A 20627-nucleotide genomic window follows, 5' to 3' on the forward strand; every position below is an offset into this window, starting at 1 on the left:
AGGTCCGACGGCACACATGGAATGGGTGGCATCAGAGCAATTTCAGCAGATGAGACCACGCATGCCAAGCAACAAACAAGGGAGAGCGAGACTCAAAGCTAGGGACGCAGATCGGGCCTAGCCTCAGAAACATCTGACAACACAAACCCTCACAGGGCAAAAGGGAACGACGTTGGTCTGGTTGATGTTACACCGCTTGTGTTGTCGTACTCTCTTTGAGTTAGGATCTGCGTCATACTCGTCCGTGCTGTCATTCACCTCAAACGCCGCAGCGAGCTGATTCCATCTTGGCTTGGCTTAGCCTGCTGTTTGGTCGTGGTAGCTGTTCAATGGATACTTGACTGGCTAGAGCCAAAAGGCAACAGTTTTGTGCAGCCAACAAACATAGCCTCCGAGATCGGCAATTTCTGTGTGGATTTTTGGCACCGGCACTGATCTCCAGCGTTAGCCAGTGCAACATTTCAGTGCTGGCAACCTATCAAAAATATTGTAAACATTGATGACAGCTTGTCATGGCGTTCAACGTCACACTCGATCAGCCAGCCGGAGTCCGAAAAATTGAACGGCACACTGTGGGGCATCCGAATTTTCGGTCGTGAGTTTACATTACTTCAATGGGACGAGTGGCGTTGCTGCGAAGGTGTCCGAATAAACAAGCATGCCCGAATTTGTAGCATCCGAATAAACGGTCCGCAACTGTACGTTGGAGTGGAGCAGCCTAAACTCCTCATAGCAGGAACCGTCATGAGCGAATGTTTGAGGCTAGCAAGCACTTCTGATGAACAGTTTCGAGATGACATGCATTTCACAGAGGAGCAGTTCACAATGAACTCCTAAGTGAGCACGTACCATCCATGCATGCTGACCGCTTCATTAAAACATCCATGTGACTCAAATAAAGCAGAAGTTCAGGGGAAGATGGAAGCTTGAAAAAATGCAAAATACAGTAATACCTCGTTAACTCGAACTCGCATATCTCGAAAAATCGGCTAAGTCGAAGTTTTCCGCGGTACCGAACCATTTCCCATAGGCGCAATGTATTTATTGCCCTTTTATCTCGAAGTATTTCCGTGCCCACTTTCGGTTATCTCGAAATCTCGACTGAGAATGGAACCAAAACTTCGCCGCCGAACCGTTTCACAAAATACTAGCGGCAAAATGTCATACGTTTCACAAGGTTCGCGCGAGGCTGCCGCGTTTATGACGAAGTGGCCACTGTTCCCGAAAGTAAAGTCGGAACCTAGCGGCATACCAACTTTGTCGAGCAACCCTGTGTCACGTCATGTGACGCTATAGACGTGCACATAAGCAGGCACTGCAAAATAGCTCGGGTCGTACACGTTTTGTTTACCGTCAGAGATGCGATTTCAGCATTTTATTATAATTTTATTTACGCAAGATACGTCGCGCGGATTTTTTCGTCGGCCGTGCGATGTGGTGAGGATAACGCCACCAAAGCAAAGCAAGTCACTGACGCTGCAAAGAAAGGTAGCCCTAATCAAAGAAACGGATTCGAGGCTCGAAGTTTCCGGACGTCAAAACGGCGCTGAATGTGTGGCATCGTGCGAGAGGAGCCCCTTCCAGTCACATCGACAGATAAGGCCGATTCTCTGGACTTAGCGGTGGGCTAAACTGATCTAGCCTGCAACATCGGCTGGTTTGACCATTTTGTTAAGCCAAACAACGTGGCGTCACGCACAGTGATCGCGGCAGCGTCGACGCAGCTACTCGAGGGGTGACGACTTCCGCCGAAACAAGATACATGCTTCGCTTGATGCGAAATAAACTTGAGTGCAGCGGCGCGGATGATCGGCACATGCGATATGTTAAGCAACTCGAGAAAGCTTTGCTAGGTGCAAGTGTTACTGAGAGGCAGACCAGCCTTAGTCGGTCACTCTGCACTAAATAAAAAGGCAGTGCCGAAAAACACAGCTGGTTAATAGCGCTTGTATGTCATAATTTTTCTTCAAAAGCTTTACAAAGAGCCAGTTAGGCGCTCCTGTTAAGAAACTGGTCAGTAGGGATAACGTTTCTAGATAGAACTGAATTTCTCAATGGAATTTGCCCAACTTTGCTTATCTCGAAAATCTGCTTATCTCGAAATTTTTTCTGGTTTTTACTACTTCGAGTTAACGAGGTATTACTGTACTTGAACACGGGGTGTTGCTGGAGCAACGGTTCAACAAGCAGTCCTTTCTTCAAGGCTGCAACTGTAGCAGCCTTGAAGTCAAGACAAGACTGCTTGTCGAAACGTTGGCTCCAGTGACACCCCATGTTCCAGAATTTTTCATCCCATACGACTCAAAAGAGGGAGGGCTTACACAAATTAAATTGCGTTACTGCTGCAAAAGAAGCAGTAACCCATCGGCTGCAACTAAACAATCGGCAACAAACTATCAAAACAGAATTTAAGCAGGACAACTCCAGGCGCAACAACCCACCTTGACGTCGACAAACTGCTTCGGATGAAACACAAGCTCGGCGGGTAAAACCACGGCCCTCAGCGGCTGCTTCTGGCTGGCCTCCGACGCGGATCCCAGCTCGCGGGGCATGGCGGTCGCGTCCGCAGCGAGCCCCGCCGCAACCAGAGACTCGACGAGGGACGGCCCACCACCGTGGCGTTCCAGGTCGACAAGGTGGACACCATCCTTCTGCGCGGCTGGCCGGCAAAGGAAGACACCATCGAATATCTGCTGCAGTGGTGTCTGGTCTTTCAGCAACGGCCACGACGAGAGACCGCCAGGGGGAGCCACCGAACGGACTCGACATCGAATGGCCTGTGCCGGCAGTTCTGCATACTTTGCCAGGATCTGCATAGCACGCGCGGTGGGAGATCTGCCATGAACAACCGATCAGTGCGAGCGTGTGCACTTTCCTAAATGTGCAGCCATCGTAAAACAAGAGCTTCATAATCGAATGCTAATGCTGGTGACAAATTATTGCAAGGCTAATTTTGATGGCCCAGCTACATCAAGCTATTCCGAATAAATACCAGCAGACAATGAAGTCAAGGAAGGTATAGGGGATGTTATTGCAGTTTTTTAACTGTACTGCAGTACAGTAGAACCCCGCTGATAAGTTTTTGAAGGGACCGTAGGAAATAAACGTAAGAGACGGGAAACGTAACAGCCGAAAAACAGGAAAAACGGCAAAATATTTAGTGGTACAGAATTTTATTTCAATTCTTACGAGCAGCACGAAAATTGGCGCGCTCAGCCGCGATCTAGTCGATGGATAGAAACGCGGAGCTTAGGACGGCCTCATCCACAGAAATGTAATCAACGTATGTGATTTTTTAACACCAACAGCTGTAGGCATGAAAGAACTAAGCACACGCAATCACGACCGGCGCGGCGAGTCCGACCGCGAACCGCACGCACGACCATGCGAGCTCCAACCAGCTCGAACTCCTCCCGCTCTCCGACAAATGACGATGATGATGAGACTACGCCAACGCGATGGCAGAAGTGAATGCCAATCTCGAAGGCCTTGCTTTCGCAAGCAATTACGTCATACACGCCATGTTTGTGCAATACAAATCTCAAAGGCTATGCTTTTTTCAATAGTAAATGCCAATCTCGAAGGCCTTGCTTTCGCGAGCAGTTACGTCATAGACGCCATCTTTGCAATTTGAATCTCGAAGGCCATGCTTTTGTTTGCATCAATTGAAAGATTCTGTTGCTTGCGCCTCTCATGCGGCTAATATTACGGTCAAACGAGGCCAAGCTGCGTGAAAATGCACCATGGCGGCTCTCTTTGGTAGTCACTCGGTCAGCTCCGAGTGCACTTCGCGACGTATCATACGGGAACGGGCCGACAGTTACGACGTAACAGCGGGGTTCCCAATACATTGTATCCTATGGGAGCTATGCCGGGACCGGCGGAAAACGACGTAACAGCCGGGAAAACGCAGCAGTGAGGAACGTAACAGCGGGGTTCTACTGTAATTACAATTTAAATGTGAAGAAATTAAAGTGGACGAAAACACAACTAGCCGCTGGCAGGGTCCGAACCTGCAACTTTCGGATAACGCGTCCAATGCTCTACCAGTGAGCTACAGCGGCGGTCACCCTCCCGCCCACTTTATAGGGTATTTCTGTGCACGAAACACGTTTACATGTTTACATGCACAGAAATTTTTTACACGCATGTTTACATGCCAATGCTGCTAATAAAGTTGAATATGAAAAATAAAATGAATATGCAAACAACCACCCTGACTGGATGAGAGAGAAAGGGAGACTAAAGGCTCGTTTGATGCCTGCGATTAGCACTGGTCGTGCAACCAAGTTAGTCGCAAATGGCCACTTTGGTTGCAAAGTGACTACTCTGGCTCAGTTGCACGACTGCAGTCACAAACCTCTGAACCAATCACGTGCGCAGGAGGAACAGGATGTCACCTTATTTTGCGGGGCTTGAAATCTGTGTGGCGATGGGTATAAGTTGCACACAGGTGTGAACATCGGTCACCTTGAGTCGCTTTTTGATCGCCAGTCGTAAATGGTTGTGTGACCGGTGCTAGTCGCAGGTGCAAATGAGCCTTGGTAAAAGCGTGTTTTAGAAGAGCCACATTTTTCACAGAAAAGCAATAGCGCATAAAACGGAAGAAGAAGGCACCACTTCAAGTGTCCCCACTTACCGTTCACGGTGATTATGACACGAATAAAAGTGCGGACTTCACCCGTGCAGCAAGCAAAGCAAAATTATTTCTGCTGTAAAACCGCCCACCACCAATGGAATGCATGCCACGAGCATCATGACAGAAGCCCGAGCTGATGTTCTCTCCAGCTCACTTGCTGGCAATGCATGTGATGTGGTGCCGACATGGTGCTTATTGAAGGCAACAAAAGACCAGCTGAGGCCACTCATGAAAGGAGGATCAAAGATGACAAGAAGCCTCAAGGGAAAAGTTCAAAACCTAGACTGCTGGGACTGTTTCTTTTACTTAGCACATGTAAATTTTCAGCCTTTCTTTTTGCTTATCAACCTTCTCAGACATGAAGACCATGCAGTGGCCCAGCTGCTCTTCCCAGTACCACTACAGGCCATTATGAATGTGAAAAATGCAGCCAGCTCCATGCCTTGAAAGCCGTCAGAACAGCGAAACTGTTATCCCCTTTTGTCAGGCTATTGCCTTTCTATGTTTTACAAGTTTTTCCAAGTATTTCTGTGACGTATCATTGCTCTTTATTTGACACTCTATGTTAAGCTATGGGACGAAACTATGATCATTCACGGCTGCGTTCCAGTGCGGCCGTGGTCCAGCCAAAATGTGTATTGCTATCATGGCTGTGCTGCAACGCAAGCGGCGTGGCAAGCGCTGCTGCTGTAGAAATGAAATAGCATTTGTCTACAGGCTGGCCTATGCCAGTAGCTTCAATTACATTAGAGTCCAAAATGTAACCTGGCTTTTGGTCAAGCTAATTCGCTTGCAATGCCAGATGGGCTGCACCACGAGGAAAGCGCTTGTGGAACAGAACCACATGCTCAAGCGTGACCCAAGGTGAAAATGCATGACAGTGACGAGTGCAAAGTGAACACAACCTGCGTGACAGAAAGAGCATGGGTGATTGCAGACAACGAAAAGCTTCAGCATACCACAACCATATTGCCACTACAGCCTTGGCCATGCAAATGTCGCGCCCTACCCTCGACTGGAGCACACAAACATGCTGAAAGTGGCACACTTGGTAGCATGAACCGTAAAAGTTTTCTGCAACAATCACTGCAGGGAAGCTGCAAGCATGGTGGTTCGGCCAATGTGGAAACGATGGGTAGTACAGTGGAACCTCGCTAATGCGTACCTGCCGGGAACGCGGCATAACTACGCACTAAACGGTAGTACGCATTAACCACCAAGTAAACATTTGCATCTCCTTGCATACGCCATCGCCGCCAGCAAACAAATAAATACAGTGCCACAGCAAATATTGCCTAAAGTACCCACTGCAAAGCTTTTTCTTTCTTTTTCCCGAACTGGAGAAAAGATTCTGGTACTCTCGCACGACCGTCCAATAGTGCCGATAGCGCGCGGTGGCAACGGCAGGACCATTTCGGAACTATATTACAGGGTCCGGTATACGCAGTGACCAACGTAGCGACAGAACGGACAGTGTTGGCTTTCCGTGATATATGCGTGTGCGTCTGTACCGCGATCTGGTACTAAATGAAAACTGACACAGTTCCAGTGAAACGCGGTACGGCTGCGTGGAGCTGATCGTCTCCTGGCTAGTTGCGTGCAGCGCGTCGCCTTCTCGGCTCACGGCGTTACTGCCGGGCCACCGGGCCGCGTGCTGCACGTGCGCATTTGTCGTGGGAGTGTTCTTTGTACCCACTTCGCTCCAGACCGTGCACAGATGCGGCGATGAGAACAGATGAGCTTGTTCGGTTAACGCGGCGATGACGAACTTCCTGCAAGCGATGCGCACTCCGCGACGCTCTAGCGGTCCTGGCAGCGGACGGAAGCGCGTTTGCGTAGTCGCCCAATAAAAGCGTGCAGTATGGTTACAACAGCGCTACGCTTGCTGTACCGTACGCGTGCGTTTAACGTGACGCTTGCAAAGAGGTTTCTCGTCGCCCACGACCAGCAACGCTCAACTCCGCAACAGCGAGCTGCTTTCGTTTCTACAAAGCGGCGCGCGCTTGAGCACGGCCCCGCACAATGAGGCGGCAACGAGGCGGCAGCAATCGGCGGCCCAGCGCATCCAGGTTGTCGCCTATTAAATGCGTGCAGTAGGCTTAAAGTAGTGCTGCGCCGCACGCGTACCCGAGCAGATATCTGAAGATACTTATTGTGATAAGGTTGTCGGCGATAAGTCATGCTGGCGCGTTCGTTGGTGGCCGCCGCCTCACCTTCGTTCTTTCCCGATGCTTACCCGCAAAGGCATCGCCGCAATCGCGCGGAAGTCGGAATCGGTGACAGACCGATCTACGCACTTCTCGAAAAGACTGAAAACCTTTGGCGGCACATTGTGGCGTCGGGAAGTTTAGCGGCGCAGTAAAATTTTATGGCACAAAACGTTATCGCGGTACGCAGGGTACGCACTAACCGGTAGGCGTAGGGTGAAGCACTACGGCTTATGCGGTCAGCGAATGCATTAGGCTCTATGAGACTCGGTCGGGGATTCGTCGCAACTACGTTTTAACCGTTGGTACACTTAAAGCGGGTACGTATTAACGAGGTTCGACTGTACATGAAATTCCTTAAATTCTAACCCTCTGACTCAAAATGACTGAGGCTCTATAAAATAAGTGTTCACCCAAAAATTACAGTCGGACCCCACAATAACAAAATTCCTAAACAACGAAATATTTTCTTGTCCCTGGCGAATGCTCATAGGATTCAATGCATTTCATATTTCTCAACAATGAAACGCTGCTGAACTGCAATCCACTTGCTGCGCAGCGAAGAAAGATGTATGCGTTTGCTGCATTGTAAAGGCCGACAAGCCAAGCTAACAGACTTATGGCAATAAACTTTCATTTTTCTTGTCATTTCCTTACTTGTACACTCAAACCTCATTATAACAAAGTTGCATCTGCCACGAAAATAACTTCGTTATATACAAGAATTCATTATAAACATTTATTTGTAACACTGTAGCTATGACAAGACTATTCTTCACTTACTTCGTTATGACCAATAATTCGTTATATCCATGTTCGTTATGAGGTTTGAGTGTATTGTGTTATTTGACAATAATGAAATTCTCGCAATACCGAAATTTTCCCGCTTCCCCGCCAATTTTGTTATTGTGGGGTTCAACTGTAGTGCAATATGTACCTCAATTGGCACAGGCACATAGACAATGTCCAGACAAATAGTGTTCACAGTTATGATTCCTTGAAAATTTAGAAAAAGGAAGTGCAGCAGCTCATGCTGAAAATGTTCGGGGTGTTAGGTGGGCCAAAATGTTGTCACTCCATAAAGAAAGCAGACAATAGTTCCAGGTGCGTGCGATTTGCTGGAACTGCGAGGCCCTCTCCACATTTTTCTCAAAAGCACCACCACAACCACGGCTTTGGCATTCCAGTGCATATTGGTCGCAATAGCGCTAACCGTCACTTCCATAATGGCTGACCAATCGCGGCACCAGGGTTCCCTTTAGAAACTCCATGGCAATAACAGTGGCCATATGCTAAAGCTTTTCTGTAACGACAAGTTTCACTCAAATTCGTTCAGCAATGCACTGAGCCCAATCAAGATCGAATTTCACGACAGTGGTTGGCTCGCTCGTGCAGCTTGCACGAAGAACCAATCACGATCGATTCGATCCTGATGGCGAACAAAAGCGAGACCAAAAAATAAATAAACATGCGGGTGCGAGCATGCGCGTGAAACCATGCATCTAGATGGCAAGCAGGTGAAAAGCAAGCAGGTGCGCTTACCTTCTTCAGAGAACCCTGCGTGGGAGAAGCAAGGTGGCAAATTTTTAAGCGTTTCCGGGAAAAACCTCGAGCGAGGAAATGGTGGTCGCATCTCACCGAGGCACCCTCTTCCTCTAACGTGGCAAACCCGCTTACCTGACGCACCGAGCCCTCGGGGACTTCTTCGCAGTTTCCGTAGTCCACGTACTGAACGCCCAGCATACCGGCCTTGGCGTGTACCACTCGGGCGCGGTACCACTGCTGGTCCTCGGAGTACAGGGCCACACAGGCCTGGCCCGGACGTATGTCGTTGCTGACAGTGTCACCGAGACTGGCATAGAATGCCTGCGAGAGAGCAGAGGTCGCACGAAAAAAGTTAGCCCGGAAACACATCAATACAGTCGAGCCCGACTATATCGAACCCGTTTATATCAAATTATCCCATATATCGAACAATTTCTAAACACGGTAAATTTACATTGAGAATATATAGCAAAAGTTACTGTTACATCGAACGAAAATAGCAACGACAACCGATATATCAAACTCCATGTGCCTCAAAAGTGCCCCAGCAAGTTGGCTTTCCCTCGCGGTGGCGGGGAAAACTGCCGGCGCCACCCTAGAAAAAGTGGCTTAGACCCGGTTGTGCACGGGCGAACACCCCCCTGCAAGAAATGATCCTGGCCCGCTCGCAGCGCTTACAGCCAATCAGAGGCCGTCGTGCTTTCTCCGAGGCGCGGTGGCGGTAGAAGTGAGCGCCATTTTCTCTTTCTTTATGCTTGTGTGCCTGCTGCTGCCCGTTTTCCTCGAGTCCTCATTCAGCGTGGTCCGTGCTGGTGGTGTTGCCTGTTGGTGCTCTGTGAACTTTATTGGCGCGCTGTCGTCATGGCTTGTGCAAAGAGGCAGAATTTGCCGTTCGCCGCGAAACTCGAAATCATAAATCGGGTCAAGCGCGGTGAAAAGAAGTACGACGTCGCCGCCGCGCACAAAATTCCAAGGAGCACCTTGAGTTCCCGGGAGCTATCGACGGATCGACATTCGGCGAGTTCATCAGTGCGGTGAGCTACAAGGGTGAGCTACAAGATGAGGGCTACGTTGCAGACGTCGTGCCGACCACGAGCCAAAGCGACAGCAATAAGGAAATTGACGATGGTCAATTGCCTACATCCTCCGAAGTGATTAGTGCACTTGCGTTGGTCCGGCGCTATTGCGTGAATGTGGAAGGCTGCTCCGACTCGTTGGACAACGTGGAGGCGTGCGTGCTGTCACAGGCAGCGAAGTCGTTGACACAGAAGAAAATCCAGGACTATTTTGTTCCAAAGTAGGGCACGCAAGTAAGCCACCATATTAATAAAGTACTTTTCTTATTGTTATGTGCCTTTGTGTCAAAATACTATAGCGGGCCTATATCGAATTATGCCATATATCGAACTAATAAACGTTTTTTGGCGAGTTCGATATACCCGGGTTCGACTGTATGAAAGGACAGAGGCATTAACCCCTTGAGGGTTTTCGCCGTACATGTACGGCAGAAGCTTCCTGGTACCAAAGGGTTTTCGTCGTACATGTACGGCATAGCGTTTATTTTTGAAACGCGCGCCATTTTCGATCATTTCTCTCGCTTGGCCTGTGCTTCCACACTTCGGGAATACATGGAATTTTTTTCATGCGCCAATGTCTCTGCGTTGTATTTTTATTTTGCTTCCCAAAACGGCGCGCCGGCTATCGCTTGCCCATCCGAGCGTGTTCGCGGTGCAGCTGGTTTAAAGTGCGCGCTTTTTTCGATCATTTCTCTTGCTTTGCATGTGCTGCCACGCTTCGGGAATACGTGGAATTTCTTGCATGCGCCGATGTCGTTCCGTTGCTTTTTTTATGCTTCGCAAAACGGCGCACCGGCTATCGCTTGCGCAACCGAGCGCGCCCGCGGAGTGGTTGGTTTCAAACGCGCGCCTTCTTCGATCATTTCTCTTGCTTGGAATGTGCTGCCACATTGCGGGAATACGTGGAATTTTGTGCAATGCGCCGATGTGTCTCTGTCTTTCTTTTTTTTTTTTTTTGCTTTCCAAAGCGGCGCGGCCGTTCAGTTGCGCATCGGAACGCGCGCACGCGGTGCGGCTGGTTTCGATTTCGTCCTTCGGTAGGTTTTCGCTTCTTGCGCCCGCAAAGCTGATCGCTGTTTCGTTTCTAATCTCTCAAAGGGTGACCGCTTGTTACTCCCTCGTTTATTGCACCCCGGGGCGTGATTACATCTGTTTCCGTGCGGCGCTAAATTACACAAACGACACCGCCGTGATTGCGTTTCCTGTTTTGGGGTCTCGGGAAAACTAACTACATCTTGTTGGCGATAAGGCCAAGGATTACTGTAGATTTTTCACTCGTTTTGCTTTCCGGACGGCCGCACAACCATAGAGTTATCTTCCGTGCGCTCACTGACGCAGTTCGCTTACGCTATGGAAGCGTGCACCACGGTTGCTCTGCTGCCGTTGAGTCGAGCAGCGATTCTTCCGATGCGGACTATTCCCCGTGTGCCGAATCAGAATCTGATTCAATGGGTTTCAGTTTGTCAGACAAGGATATTTTGACGGGTTCAGACTCCAATGACGATCAAGGAGCGACATCTGAAAAGCGTGCGCGGCAAGCCATGCTTCAAAGACTATCAGACGCTGAAAAAATTTTAGTGTTAGAGCACGAACATTTTTAACCGGAAAAGTACTCTGGTGTGCTTATTTTTGTATGTCTGTGAGCTATGTTTAATACAATGCATAATTTTATTTATAAAAAACTGTTAAGCTTTCTTTTTCAGGATTTTGCTTGATTTTACTGCGAATAAACCATATGTGTATGTAACAACAAAAATGATTTTTTCGTCACTTTACGGTCACGAAAAAAAATTTCAGACAATTTTTTTCTTAAATAGAATCGCCTGAAGAATTTATTTCAGCAATAAAAAAATTACACATTTTTGGACTGGATTTCGCGAAAAAGTTCGACCCTCAAAGGGTTAAAGGGAAAGTAAAGAGAAAATTGATTTTTCTCACATTAGTAAATTAAAATTAGTCTCATAATTCCAAAATTACCACGCTTGTCGTGAGAAGACGCCTGGCAAGTGAGAAAACTCGCAAAAAGACAGTATGGGTGAAATCCCCCCCCCCCCCCCCCCCCCAAACATTGTGACATCACCGATTTTGATGGCATCTATTAGAGCCTATGTAGTTTCTAATCAGTAAAAAGCAGTCCCCTTAAGAGTCCCCCATGTGAAGGTTAAGCACACAACACTTATTTCAGCCACAGATGCACTGGCCCCTCCACATCGTCACCATGCCAGTCAATAGCCTTGTCCAACAGATGGTACTATCAAAATTAAGCATTACCCTTAGACACTCGGAAATTATTTCACTAATCAAAGAAAAAAAAACTAATCTTTGTCTTTCTGTTCACTCTTACCTGCATTTCGCTCATGAGTTGCTCCAGGACACCCTGTGTCTCCTTGAGCTGAACGAAGACTTCGCCGGGTGTCAAGACCCAACAGACTTCCACGGGCACAGCGACACCTTCAGTCAGAGCCGGGTAGTTGAAGCCACCCACGTGGTACAGCTGTCAAAGAATGTGGACACAAAAAACTTGGAGGCCACTTGAGCTTCACTTTCAAGAGTAGAATGCGATAGTGCAATTGGACCGTGTTCGTATCGCCTTCCCAATAGCTAGCCTCGCTTTGCTTCTTGGTGGACACCTAACCCGTGCCGCAAGGAAAGCCAATGTGCGCACGCCCTCCGGCTCGTATATTCATTAGGGGTGTGCGAATATTCGAAATTTCGAATATTTTTCCAATAGTGCTTGCTATTCGATTCGATTCGCACTGGAATTTTACTATTCGAACTTCCCAAAAACAAATAGAGTTAACGTCAGATTGAAAGTGACCCCTTCAGATTTTCAATATGCTTCACCTCATTACACTCTCGTATTGCGGCAAAGCTGCCTTTCAAGTTCCGTTACGGTCGAACTTTGCCAAGACACAGTCAACGTCAGATTAGAAGTGGTCCCTAGATTTTTCAATATGCTTCACCTCATCACACCCCTGTATTGCAGCCAAGCTGCATTTCAAGCTCCGCTACGGTCGCAAATGTATTAACTAGAGCTGTGCGAATAGCAAAATTTTGGGTGCGAAGCGAATTCGAATATTGAAGTGTGAGTGCAAATAGAATCGAATATTTTTCGAATATTTCTCTAATACTTCGAAGCGAAATTGCAGAAAAAAAAAGTTGGAGAGGATTCCTCAGCATATTCTTATGAGATAGCAACATGAAAGTGTTTCTTTTTGCTAGGTTGATGAAGCACTGGTGGGGTGGTGTTTCATAGTTGTCTTATCAAGAATGAGGCAATGTAGAGGCTGAATTCTATTTATGTACATGATTTGGTGCAACCAAAGTGTTGCCGACAACACTTCACATGTGATAGGCAAAGATGCCATTTCCTCAGCCTCTCCTCCTCTTTCGACTTCTGTGGAAGCCCAACTGATATGCAGACAAGGGTGTGCTCCCTTCAAGTCCGGAGTTCCAAATCTGCCTCGTAGACGTCGATATTTAAGGACATCTGAAATTTTGGAGGCTAAAAAGCTTCGGCGTCCGATTTTTCGGACTTCCTGTCCAAATTTCAGGTCCGAAACAGCATTAATTGAGCTCCCACCTCTGTGCATCTTCCTTCTCCATGTTGGAACCAGCGTTTTCTCGAGTTAATACATTTGCTACCGTAGAACTTGAAAGGCAGCTTTGCCGCAATACGGCGGTGTGATGAGGTGAAGCATATCGAAAAATCTAGGGACCACTTTCAATTGGACGTTGAATGTCTTAGCTAAGTTCGACCGTAACAGAGCTTGAAAGGCAGCTCTGCCGCAATACGGGGGTGTGATAAGGTGAAGCATACTGAAAATCTAGGGACCACTTCCAATCGGACGTTGACTGTCTTTTGGCCAAGTTCGACCGTAAAGGAGCTCGAAAGGCAGCTTTGCCGCAATGCGAGAGTGTAATGAGGTGAAGCACATCAAAAATCTGAAGGGGTCACTTTCAATCGGACGTTGACTGTATTTGTCCTTGGGAAGTTCGAATGGTTCGAATAGTAAAATTCGAGTGCGAATCGAATCGAATAGCAAACACTATTCGAAAAATATTCAAAATTACGAATATTCGCACACCCCTAGTATTAACTCGAAGAAAACGCTGGTTCCAACATGGAGATGAAAGATGTGGCAGAGATGGGGGCTCAATTAATGCTGTTTTGCGCCTGAAATTTGGGCACGAAGTCCAAATATTGGTAGCCGAGGCTTTTTAGCATCCAAAATTTCAGATGTTGGAACTCCGGACTTGAAGGGAGCACACCCTTGTCTGCCACATCAGTTGGGCTTCAACAGAAGTTAGAGGAGGAGAGGCTGAGGAAATGGCATCTTTGCCTATCATGTGTAAAGTGTTGTCGGCAACAGTTTGGTTGCACCAAATCATGTACATAAATACAATGCGGCCTCTACATTGCCCGATTCTTGATAAGACAACTATGAAACACCACCCCACCAGTGCTTCATCAAGCTAGTGAAAAGAAACACTTTCATGCTGCTATCTCATAAGAATATGCTTAGGACTCCTATCTAACATTTTTTTCAGCAATTTCACTTCGAAGTATCCGAAAAATATTAGAGAAATATTCTAAAAATATTCGATTCGATTCGCACTCACACTTCAATATTCGAATTCGCTTCGCACCCAAAATTTTGCTATTCGCACAGCTCTAACATTCATGCATATGGCACCCGTGATCCTTTTGCGCCAAAGCCTCTGCCAACCTGAAGCACCTCCAAGATATGCGTACCACCAATGGTAAATGGAGTATATAAATAACTCACCGTTAGTATGCTAGAGGATGTATGTGTGGTGGCCGAGCGGCTAAATGCATTACACCTCAGAGCGAGGGGTCGCAGGTTCGTAAGCCCGGGCCCACTCGAACCAAAGCTTTTTTTTATAATTTCTTTGTTTGCATCTGTTTCATGTTTCAGCCATGTTTTCAGGCCCGGGGCTTGATGGCTGTCGCATCTTGCGGCTAAATTCGGGTGCTGCGGTGCAGTACAGCGCTGATAAACGAGTTTGGCGCGCAACAGGGATGGTTCAGCGCGCCATGGTGCAAATGGCGCAACTGTTCCACCCCTGACTGTACCCTGCTTATAAGAGGCACCTCGTATAAGGACAAGTACTGCTCCCTGGTGTGTGTTTCGGATAAAGGGGTTCAACTGTAGTTTATTCAATGCTGCAGACATGTTGTCCAAGCAGGAAAGGCAACAAATTTAGCTCTGTTAAGGGGGGACGCGGCTTTGGCATCGCGAAATTTGGCCCAAAAATCGATTTTTTGAAAATCTCATTTTCACATTCTGTGACCCCTTTTCTATCTAATTTCGAAGTTTCGTCCCTGAAAACGGCGTAGAAATGACGTCAAAATTTTTTATCGAAGCTAGGGTGGCGATGAATTTCACGGAAATTGCGAAAAAACGGCGTTTTTCGAGCCGCGATACCTCCGCAACCGCGTAACCTAGCGCCGCCATCTTTGTCTCTATGGATAGCGCGATTCTTCCGTTTCAAATTTGCCGCCTCGGCCGGCTGAACCAGGCAAGAGCAAGCGCACAGCAAGCCAAAGTTTAAAGGTACCACGACAGTTTCCGATTGGCGACGCGCGTCACGTGACTGTACGGCGGCTCCGCATTGGTCGCCCGTGCGGTCGCTTGTAGCAATCGGCGCAAAGGTCGTCTGCTCTATGCGCTGGCGGTGCTGACGGGCCGCTTACTGCGAGCGTTTTCAACTTGTCGCGGCGTGGTTTCGAGATCGCATTGCCCTGTGATAAGACCGGCGCTCGTGAGAGAAAAACGTTGTTGTCCAGTTTGGCGCATCGCAGTTTTGAGATCGGTTCCCACATGCGATCATGGACCGGCGATCGTTCAAGAAGAAACGCAAGACTGCGCAGCGATTTGGTGCTCGTAAGCCGAAGCCGCCGATCGTGAAAAAGAAATTCAATCCGGCGACTTCTGCGAGCAGCGATGACGGCGTGCGGCACGACGAGGACTCGGAGCCGAGCACAAGCACGCACGGAGCATCGTCCGCGAGCATCGATGAAACTGTTGATATGCTGTTGGAGCAGTGCTTTGTGCCGTCGGGGGAAACATCCGTTCGTCGTTCCGCGCAGGCTGCAGACATCGCGGATGCTAAGCCTAGCACTTCGCGCGAGGATGTATCCATCGCGGATGCTCAGCCAAGCACTTCGCGCGAGGATGTATCCATCGCGGATGCTCAGCCAAGCACTTCGCGCGAGGATCTAGACATCGCGGATGCTCAGCCAAGTACTTCGCGCGAGGATGCGAGGTCGTCTACCAGCACCACCAGTAGCACGATTCGGGCCCGATTAGAGCCTCGTTTCGTGTCAGCGGAAGCATCTCGCAAACGCGCCGCGGCTGTTCAGGAGTCTCTAAGAGCAGTGTCTGCGACGGAGCGCAAGATGTCACTGATGGACCAAGGGGACGAGAGTGACATCGAAACGGAAGACGAAGATGAGTTTTTCCTCGTGCAACGCGCGGCCCTGAATGGTCTGTTAGGCAGTGCCCTGTGCCCGCAGTGCAAAGAGCCAGGACTCAAGATGAAGCACGGAACCAAGCACGGGTTAGCAGTAAAGATGGTGCTCACCTGCACTGCTTGCGGCGCGGACGCGAAAAATGCGTGGTCGTCGCCGCGAATGGAAAGCAGCAAGTCATTTGAAGTGAATATTCGGGCCATGCAAGCTATAAAAACGATTGGAAAGGGATCAGCTGCGCTCAGCGATTTTGGTCAGTGATGAATGTATCACATAGGGGAATTCACCACAAGACTTTTCAAAGGCATCTCAAAGGGAAATTTCGGCCTGCTGGCGCAGCAGCTGCAGCAAATGTGTTTTCCGACGCTGTTGCAGCCGTTCGCGATGTGTACAACCAAATGGAGGGAACACCCACCAAGAATGTCACGGTGGTGTACGACGGGACGTGGATGACACGCGGCCACGCGTCCCACATCGGCGTGGGCACGGTCATTGAGTTCTATACCGGACTAGTGCTTGACAGTGTTGTCCTGTCAAATTACTGTCATGGATGTGCTGTGGGCCCCCAAGAAAGTGACGACGGCTACAGTGAGTGGAAGGAAGGGCATGTTTGCCAGAAAAACACAGAGGCAAACTCTGGCCAAATGGAAGTCGAAGCAGCCCTCATACTGTTTCGGCGCTCACTAAAAAAAAAATGACCTGCGCTACACAACCATCGTTTGCGATGGCGACAGCCGCACTTTCTTAGCTCTGTGTCAGGACCAGACTTATGGTTTTATACCCCTGAGGAAAGAAGATTGTATCAATCATGTTAAAAAGAGAATGGGCACAGCCCTGCGGACCATCGTCACAAAGAGCAAGAAAGACCAACCTATTGGCGGAAAAGGTGGCCTTACCCAAAATTTGATCAAGCAACTGACTGACTATTATGGCCAAGCCCTTAGGCAGCATGATGAAGTGGAGGATATGCAGCGAGCTGTCATGGCTACATTCTACCACACCACTTCGACTGACCAGGATCCACACCACGAACTTTGCCCACCAGGTCCTGATAGCTGGTGCAGACACCGGGCTGCAGAAGCTAAAGGTGAACCATAGCCACCCCATAAGTACCACCTGGGACGACACGTTGCTGCTGCCCTGCTGCCCGTGTACCAGCGACTTTCGGACCCACAGCTTCTTGAGCGGTGCCAGGGCAAAAAAACTCAAAATGCTGCCGAAAGCCTGCACTCAATTATTTGGTCGATTCTGCCCAAAGAAGAGCATGCCTCATTGATAGCTGCAGAAACTGCTGTCAGTGAAGCAATCTGCAGGTATAATGCTGGGAACCTCCATGCCTACACCCAACTATGCACATCTCTTGGTCTCCAACCTGGACGCCATGCACTTCGTAGAGCAGCCGAAAAAGATGCCATGCGGAAAAAAAAGGCTGCGAAAGCTCATCAGGCTAAAGGTCAGATGGCCAAGCGACGCCGCACAGCAAAGGACACTAAGGACTACAACCCTGGTGCCTATTAGGCATGTAAACGTGACACAAAACTTTGAACCTCGTTTTCTCAATACCGTTTTTTTGGCATGTAGCTCAGCTCGTGGAGCAGATATCTTCGCAACTACTTGACAGATTTTGATTCCGTTTTTTTTGTAATGCTCCTTGAACTGTGCTTCAGGGGGCTGCGTTCTTATTTTTTTAATTTGGCCTTTTAAAAATTTTTGGTAGGGTTTCTTGTTTGTAGTGCAAATGTGCTCATTGAAGTATCAGTGGAGAAAACATGAACTACAATTTTTAGTGTTGCAAAAAAATTATTTTGAAAACGCAGCCCCCTTCAGCATACATTCGCCTCTGTACACAGTTCTTACCAACTTTTTATGTCATCTTTTAAACTCTCCAGCCGCTCCACGAGGTCCAGTAATGAAATTATTTGTTTCTCAGGAAGTTTTTGTGATATCATCTTGAAATTTTTATGGAAGCATTATGAGGTCATTCTTAGTCTTTGTGCCAATTTTTATCAAGATCTAACCAGAAACAAAAAAGTTCGTTCCGAAAGGCACGTCCCCCCTTAATGCAAAAGCTTTTTCATTTATGGACAAGTGTGTAGGCTCGAAAAAGTTCTACACGCTACTAAAGCAATTGGAGTCTATGTCCTCACACTTAATGAGAAATGAGCCCCCCTTTCTTTTTTTGAAAGAGTAAGTCTAGCGTCTCGGGCACTTTTGTCCTGAACAGTACATGGTCAAAAACTCTGGATGCGTATGCAATACAAACTGCTACTGCAGCTACAATAAAGACCAGGGAGATGGGGAACTGACCGAAGTTATGCAAAGATAGCTGTAGGATTAAAAATACCAGTTTCAAATAGGTTTTCTTGCATTTTTTTTTCTTTTTGAGGATTTGTATCCTGACCTCCTCTGTAAACATGTGTGGCAGCACCAAGAATGGCAAGAGAACCCTCACCTGTGGTGATGACATCTGTGGAGGAGGGGCCACCTGCATAGAAGGTGCCGGCGGCTGCGCAGGAAAGGTCGAGCCACCTTGACTCTGCAGGAGTCCCTCCTGGGCAAGCTGATCCCGGACATTCACCCCAGTGGGGAGAATGACATCCACATCATGGATCTTGTTGTAGTCATGCCCATGAATCCTGATGGTCACCTCCTGTCCAAGAAGAAACCAGAGTCGGCTTGGCTCTTCGAGAACCATCTTAAAAACTGGGCAGAAACAAAAATTCTGGGGCTCTGCGCACCAAAACCATGACATGATCACGAGGCACGCTGCAGGTACACAGTGGTAGTGTTCGCTTCGTGCGGTAATCATGCTAGACTTTTCAAACATCACACAACCACCAGTATGGTTGCGAACCTTAGTAGATGAAACATTTGTGATCAAATGTTATCTACATGATCATATTGTTACAAATACATCAGCGAAACAGGACGGGCATTGCGTAGACATGGCGAAGAAATTACCAAAAGCAGTGGCACAGCATTTTAATGTGGGAGGTCACAGCGTCGATGAGCTCAAGCTTTGCATACTTCACTCCAACTTCTGGTCCTCGAGAGACAGAAAATATAAAGTCATGCCTTATGCCTTAAAGTCATGCCTCATGCCTTACAAACTGTTTCCTCTTTCCTTCCGACTCGCACAATTTGGCATGCCGGCCCGTCCCTTGTCCCCCCACCTCTCCTCCTCTCCCATTGGCACACTTCCCTTTCCCTTCTCTTTTGTTTGGGTTGGAGAAGAGGGTAGAAACATGCACATGCATGCAAACAGGTAGGCAGTTCCAGCCTTGAAGACAAGTCCTTATCGAAACATTGGCTCCAGCGACACCCCATGTTCCCGAATTTTTCATCTCTTCACGCTTCCTTCCATCTACCCCTGAGCTTCTACCTTTTTTTAACCGTCAACTAGGCACACGAGACGCACCTGCTCTGCGAGAATTTCGTCCAGCCTCGCTGTTGCTGCAGCGGCGTCCACGGCCACGGCACCGCTGAGCTTGCAACCCACTGCCTGGCACGGGACGGACCTCAGGGAGTCCGGCAGTTGCTTGAGGCCCTCATCAGCCACGCTTTCAACGTTGCCGTAGTCAACAAAAAACACCGTGGCGCCACCAGGGTGCAGTTCTCGGATGATGCCACGATACCAGTCGCCATCTTCCGAATAGAGGGCGCAGCAGGCAGTTCCCACCTGAAATGCACGAGGGAACAAACAAGGCGAACAAGACTGGTGAGTGCAAGGGAGTAAAAATGCTGCAACTTTACCATATTCTGCTATAACTATGACTCGCAAATAATTCTACATTACTAGTGCCTGCCATTTAAACCTAAGCCTGCCACAACTCAAACACACAAGGTGAGCTTCACCGGCAATCATTCAGAGCTGTGTATGACATTCCTGCAGCCCTGAGAAACAAAGAAAAACGAGCACCAATTTTCTTTTGTCCCAGATTTTTCTGTTATTTCTTTTTTTTCAAGTAAGATTACACATGGCACGGGTACACTCGGTTGCCAGACAGACACAAGAACATCCACTGAACGCGCCTTCAAAACATCTATTTTCCTAAATAGAAGACAATCCTGCAGTCCTACACAAAACAATCGTACTGTTCTGTAAGAGTCCACGAAGCGGGCGGTCTGTTTCAGTGCATGGTGATTGGATAATGCAATACAACTGGCAAACTGGAGCCAATCGTCACTGCCAGCTCTAACCAACTGGCAAACATCAAAAATAATAGCCTATTTGGTTGGCTCTTACTGAATAGCCCATTTGGTCAGCCCAGCATGCATAGGTCTTCTTGGCCAAATTTGAATGGCGTCCGTCGCATGAAAGTAATTTTATTTCGAGGGCAAACAGCGTACAAAAGCTCAACGGGAGATTGACTGCCCTGCGACATCGACACTAGTGCTAGGTGTAAGGTGTGATACATTCCGCAAATACCATCCTGAGTGACGATACGCTAGTAACAGTGACGTCGCTGATCTGAGTGTATTTATTGTGGCGCCGACGCCAGACGACGCTCTCAGCCTCTCACTCCCAGCCAGTGGCTCTCCTTGCTGTCCCGATCCGTGCCTGCGATTCGTCGCGTCGCATCGACTGATTTGTCGTGTGCTCCTCAGTGCGAGTGCGATCAATCGGTTGATCGCACTCGCACGTTCACTTCCCCTCCGCTAGT

At 48.3% G+C, this 20627-nt stretch overlaps 2 protein-coding genes across 3 annotated transcripts in view; both read right to left on the reverse strand.

Moving 5' to 3' along the window:
* Nucleotides 1–20627, reverse strand: part of LOC119406953 (uncharacterized) — a 487035-nt gene that overhangs the window by 271305 nt on the left and 195103 nt on the right. The gene's annotated exons all lie outside the window — the stretch shown is intronic.
* Nucleotides 1–20627, reverse strand: part of LOC119406947 (tudor domain-containing 6) — a 44764-nt gene that overhangs the window by 9069 nt on the left and 15068 nt on the right. The window contains exons 3-8 of one of the 2 annotated variants that reach the window (XM_037673744.2): nucleotides 19382–19642; nucleotides 18416–18613; nucleotides 11812–11961; nucleotides 8524–8712; nucleotides 8389–8403; nucleotides 2442–2810 (exon numbers count right to left, since the gene is read on the reverse strand). In XM_037673744.2, the coding sequence (XP_037529672.1) occupies nucleotides 2442–2810; nucleotides 8389–8403; nucleotides 8524–8712; nucleotides 11812–11961; nucleotides 18416–18613; nucleotides 19382–19642 (1182 nt within the window). The remainder of the gene's footprint in view (nucleotides 1–2441; nucleotides 2811–8388; nucleotides 8404–8523; nucleotides 8713–11811; nucleotides 11962–18415; nucleotides 18614–19381; nucleotides 19643–20627) is intronic. The other variant, XM_037673746.2, reaches the window with a different exon arrangement.

This window comes from Rhipicephalus sanguineus, chromosome 10 (assembly GCF_013339695.2).
Source record: "Rhipicephalus sanguineus isolate Rsan-2018 chromosome 10, BIME_Rsan_1.4, whole genome shotgun sequence".
NCBI lineage: Eukaryota > Metazoa > Arthropoda > Arachnida > Ixodida > Ixodidae > Rhipicephalus > Rhipicephalus sanguineus.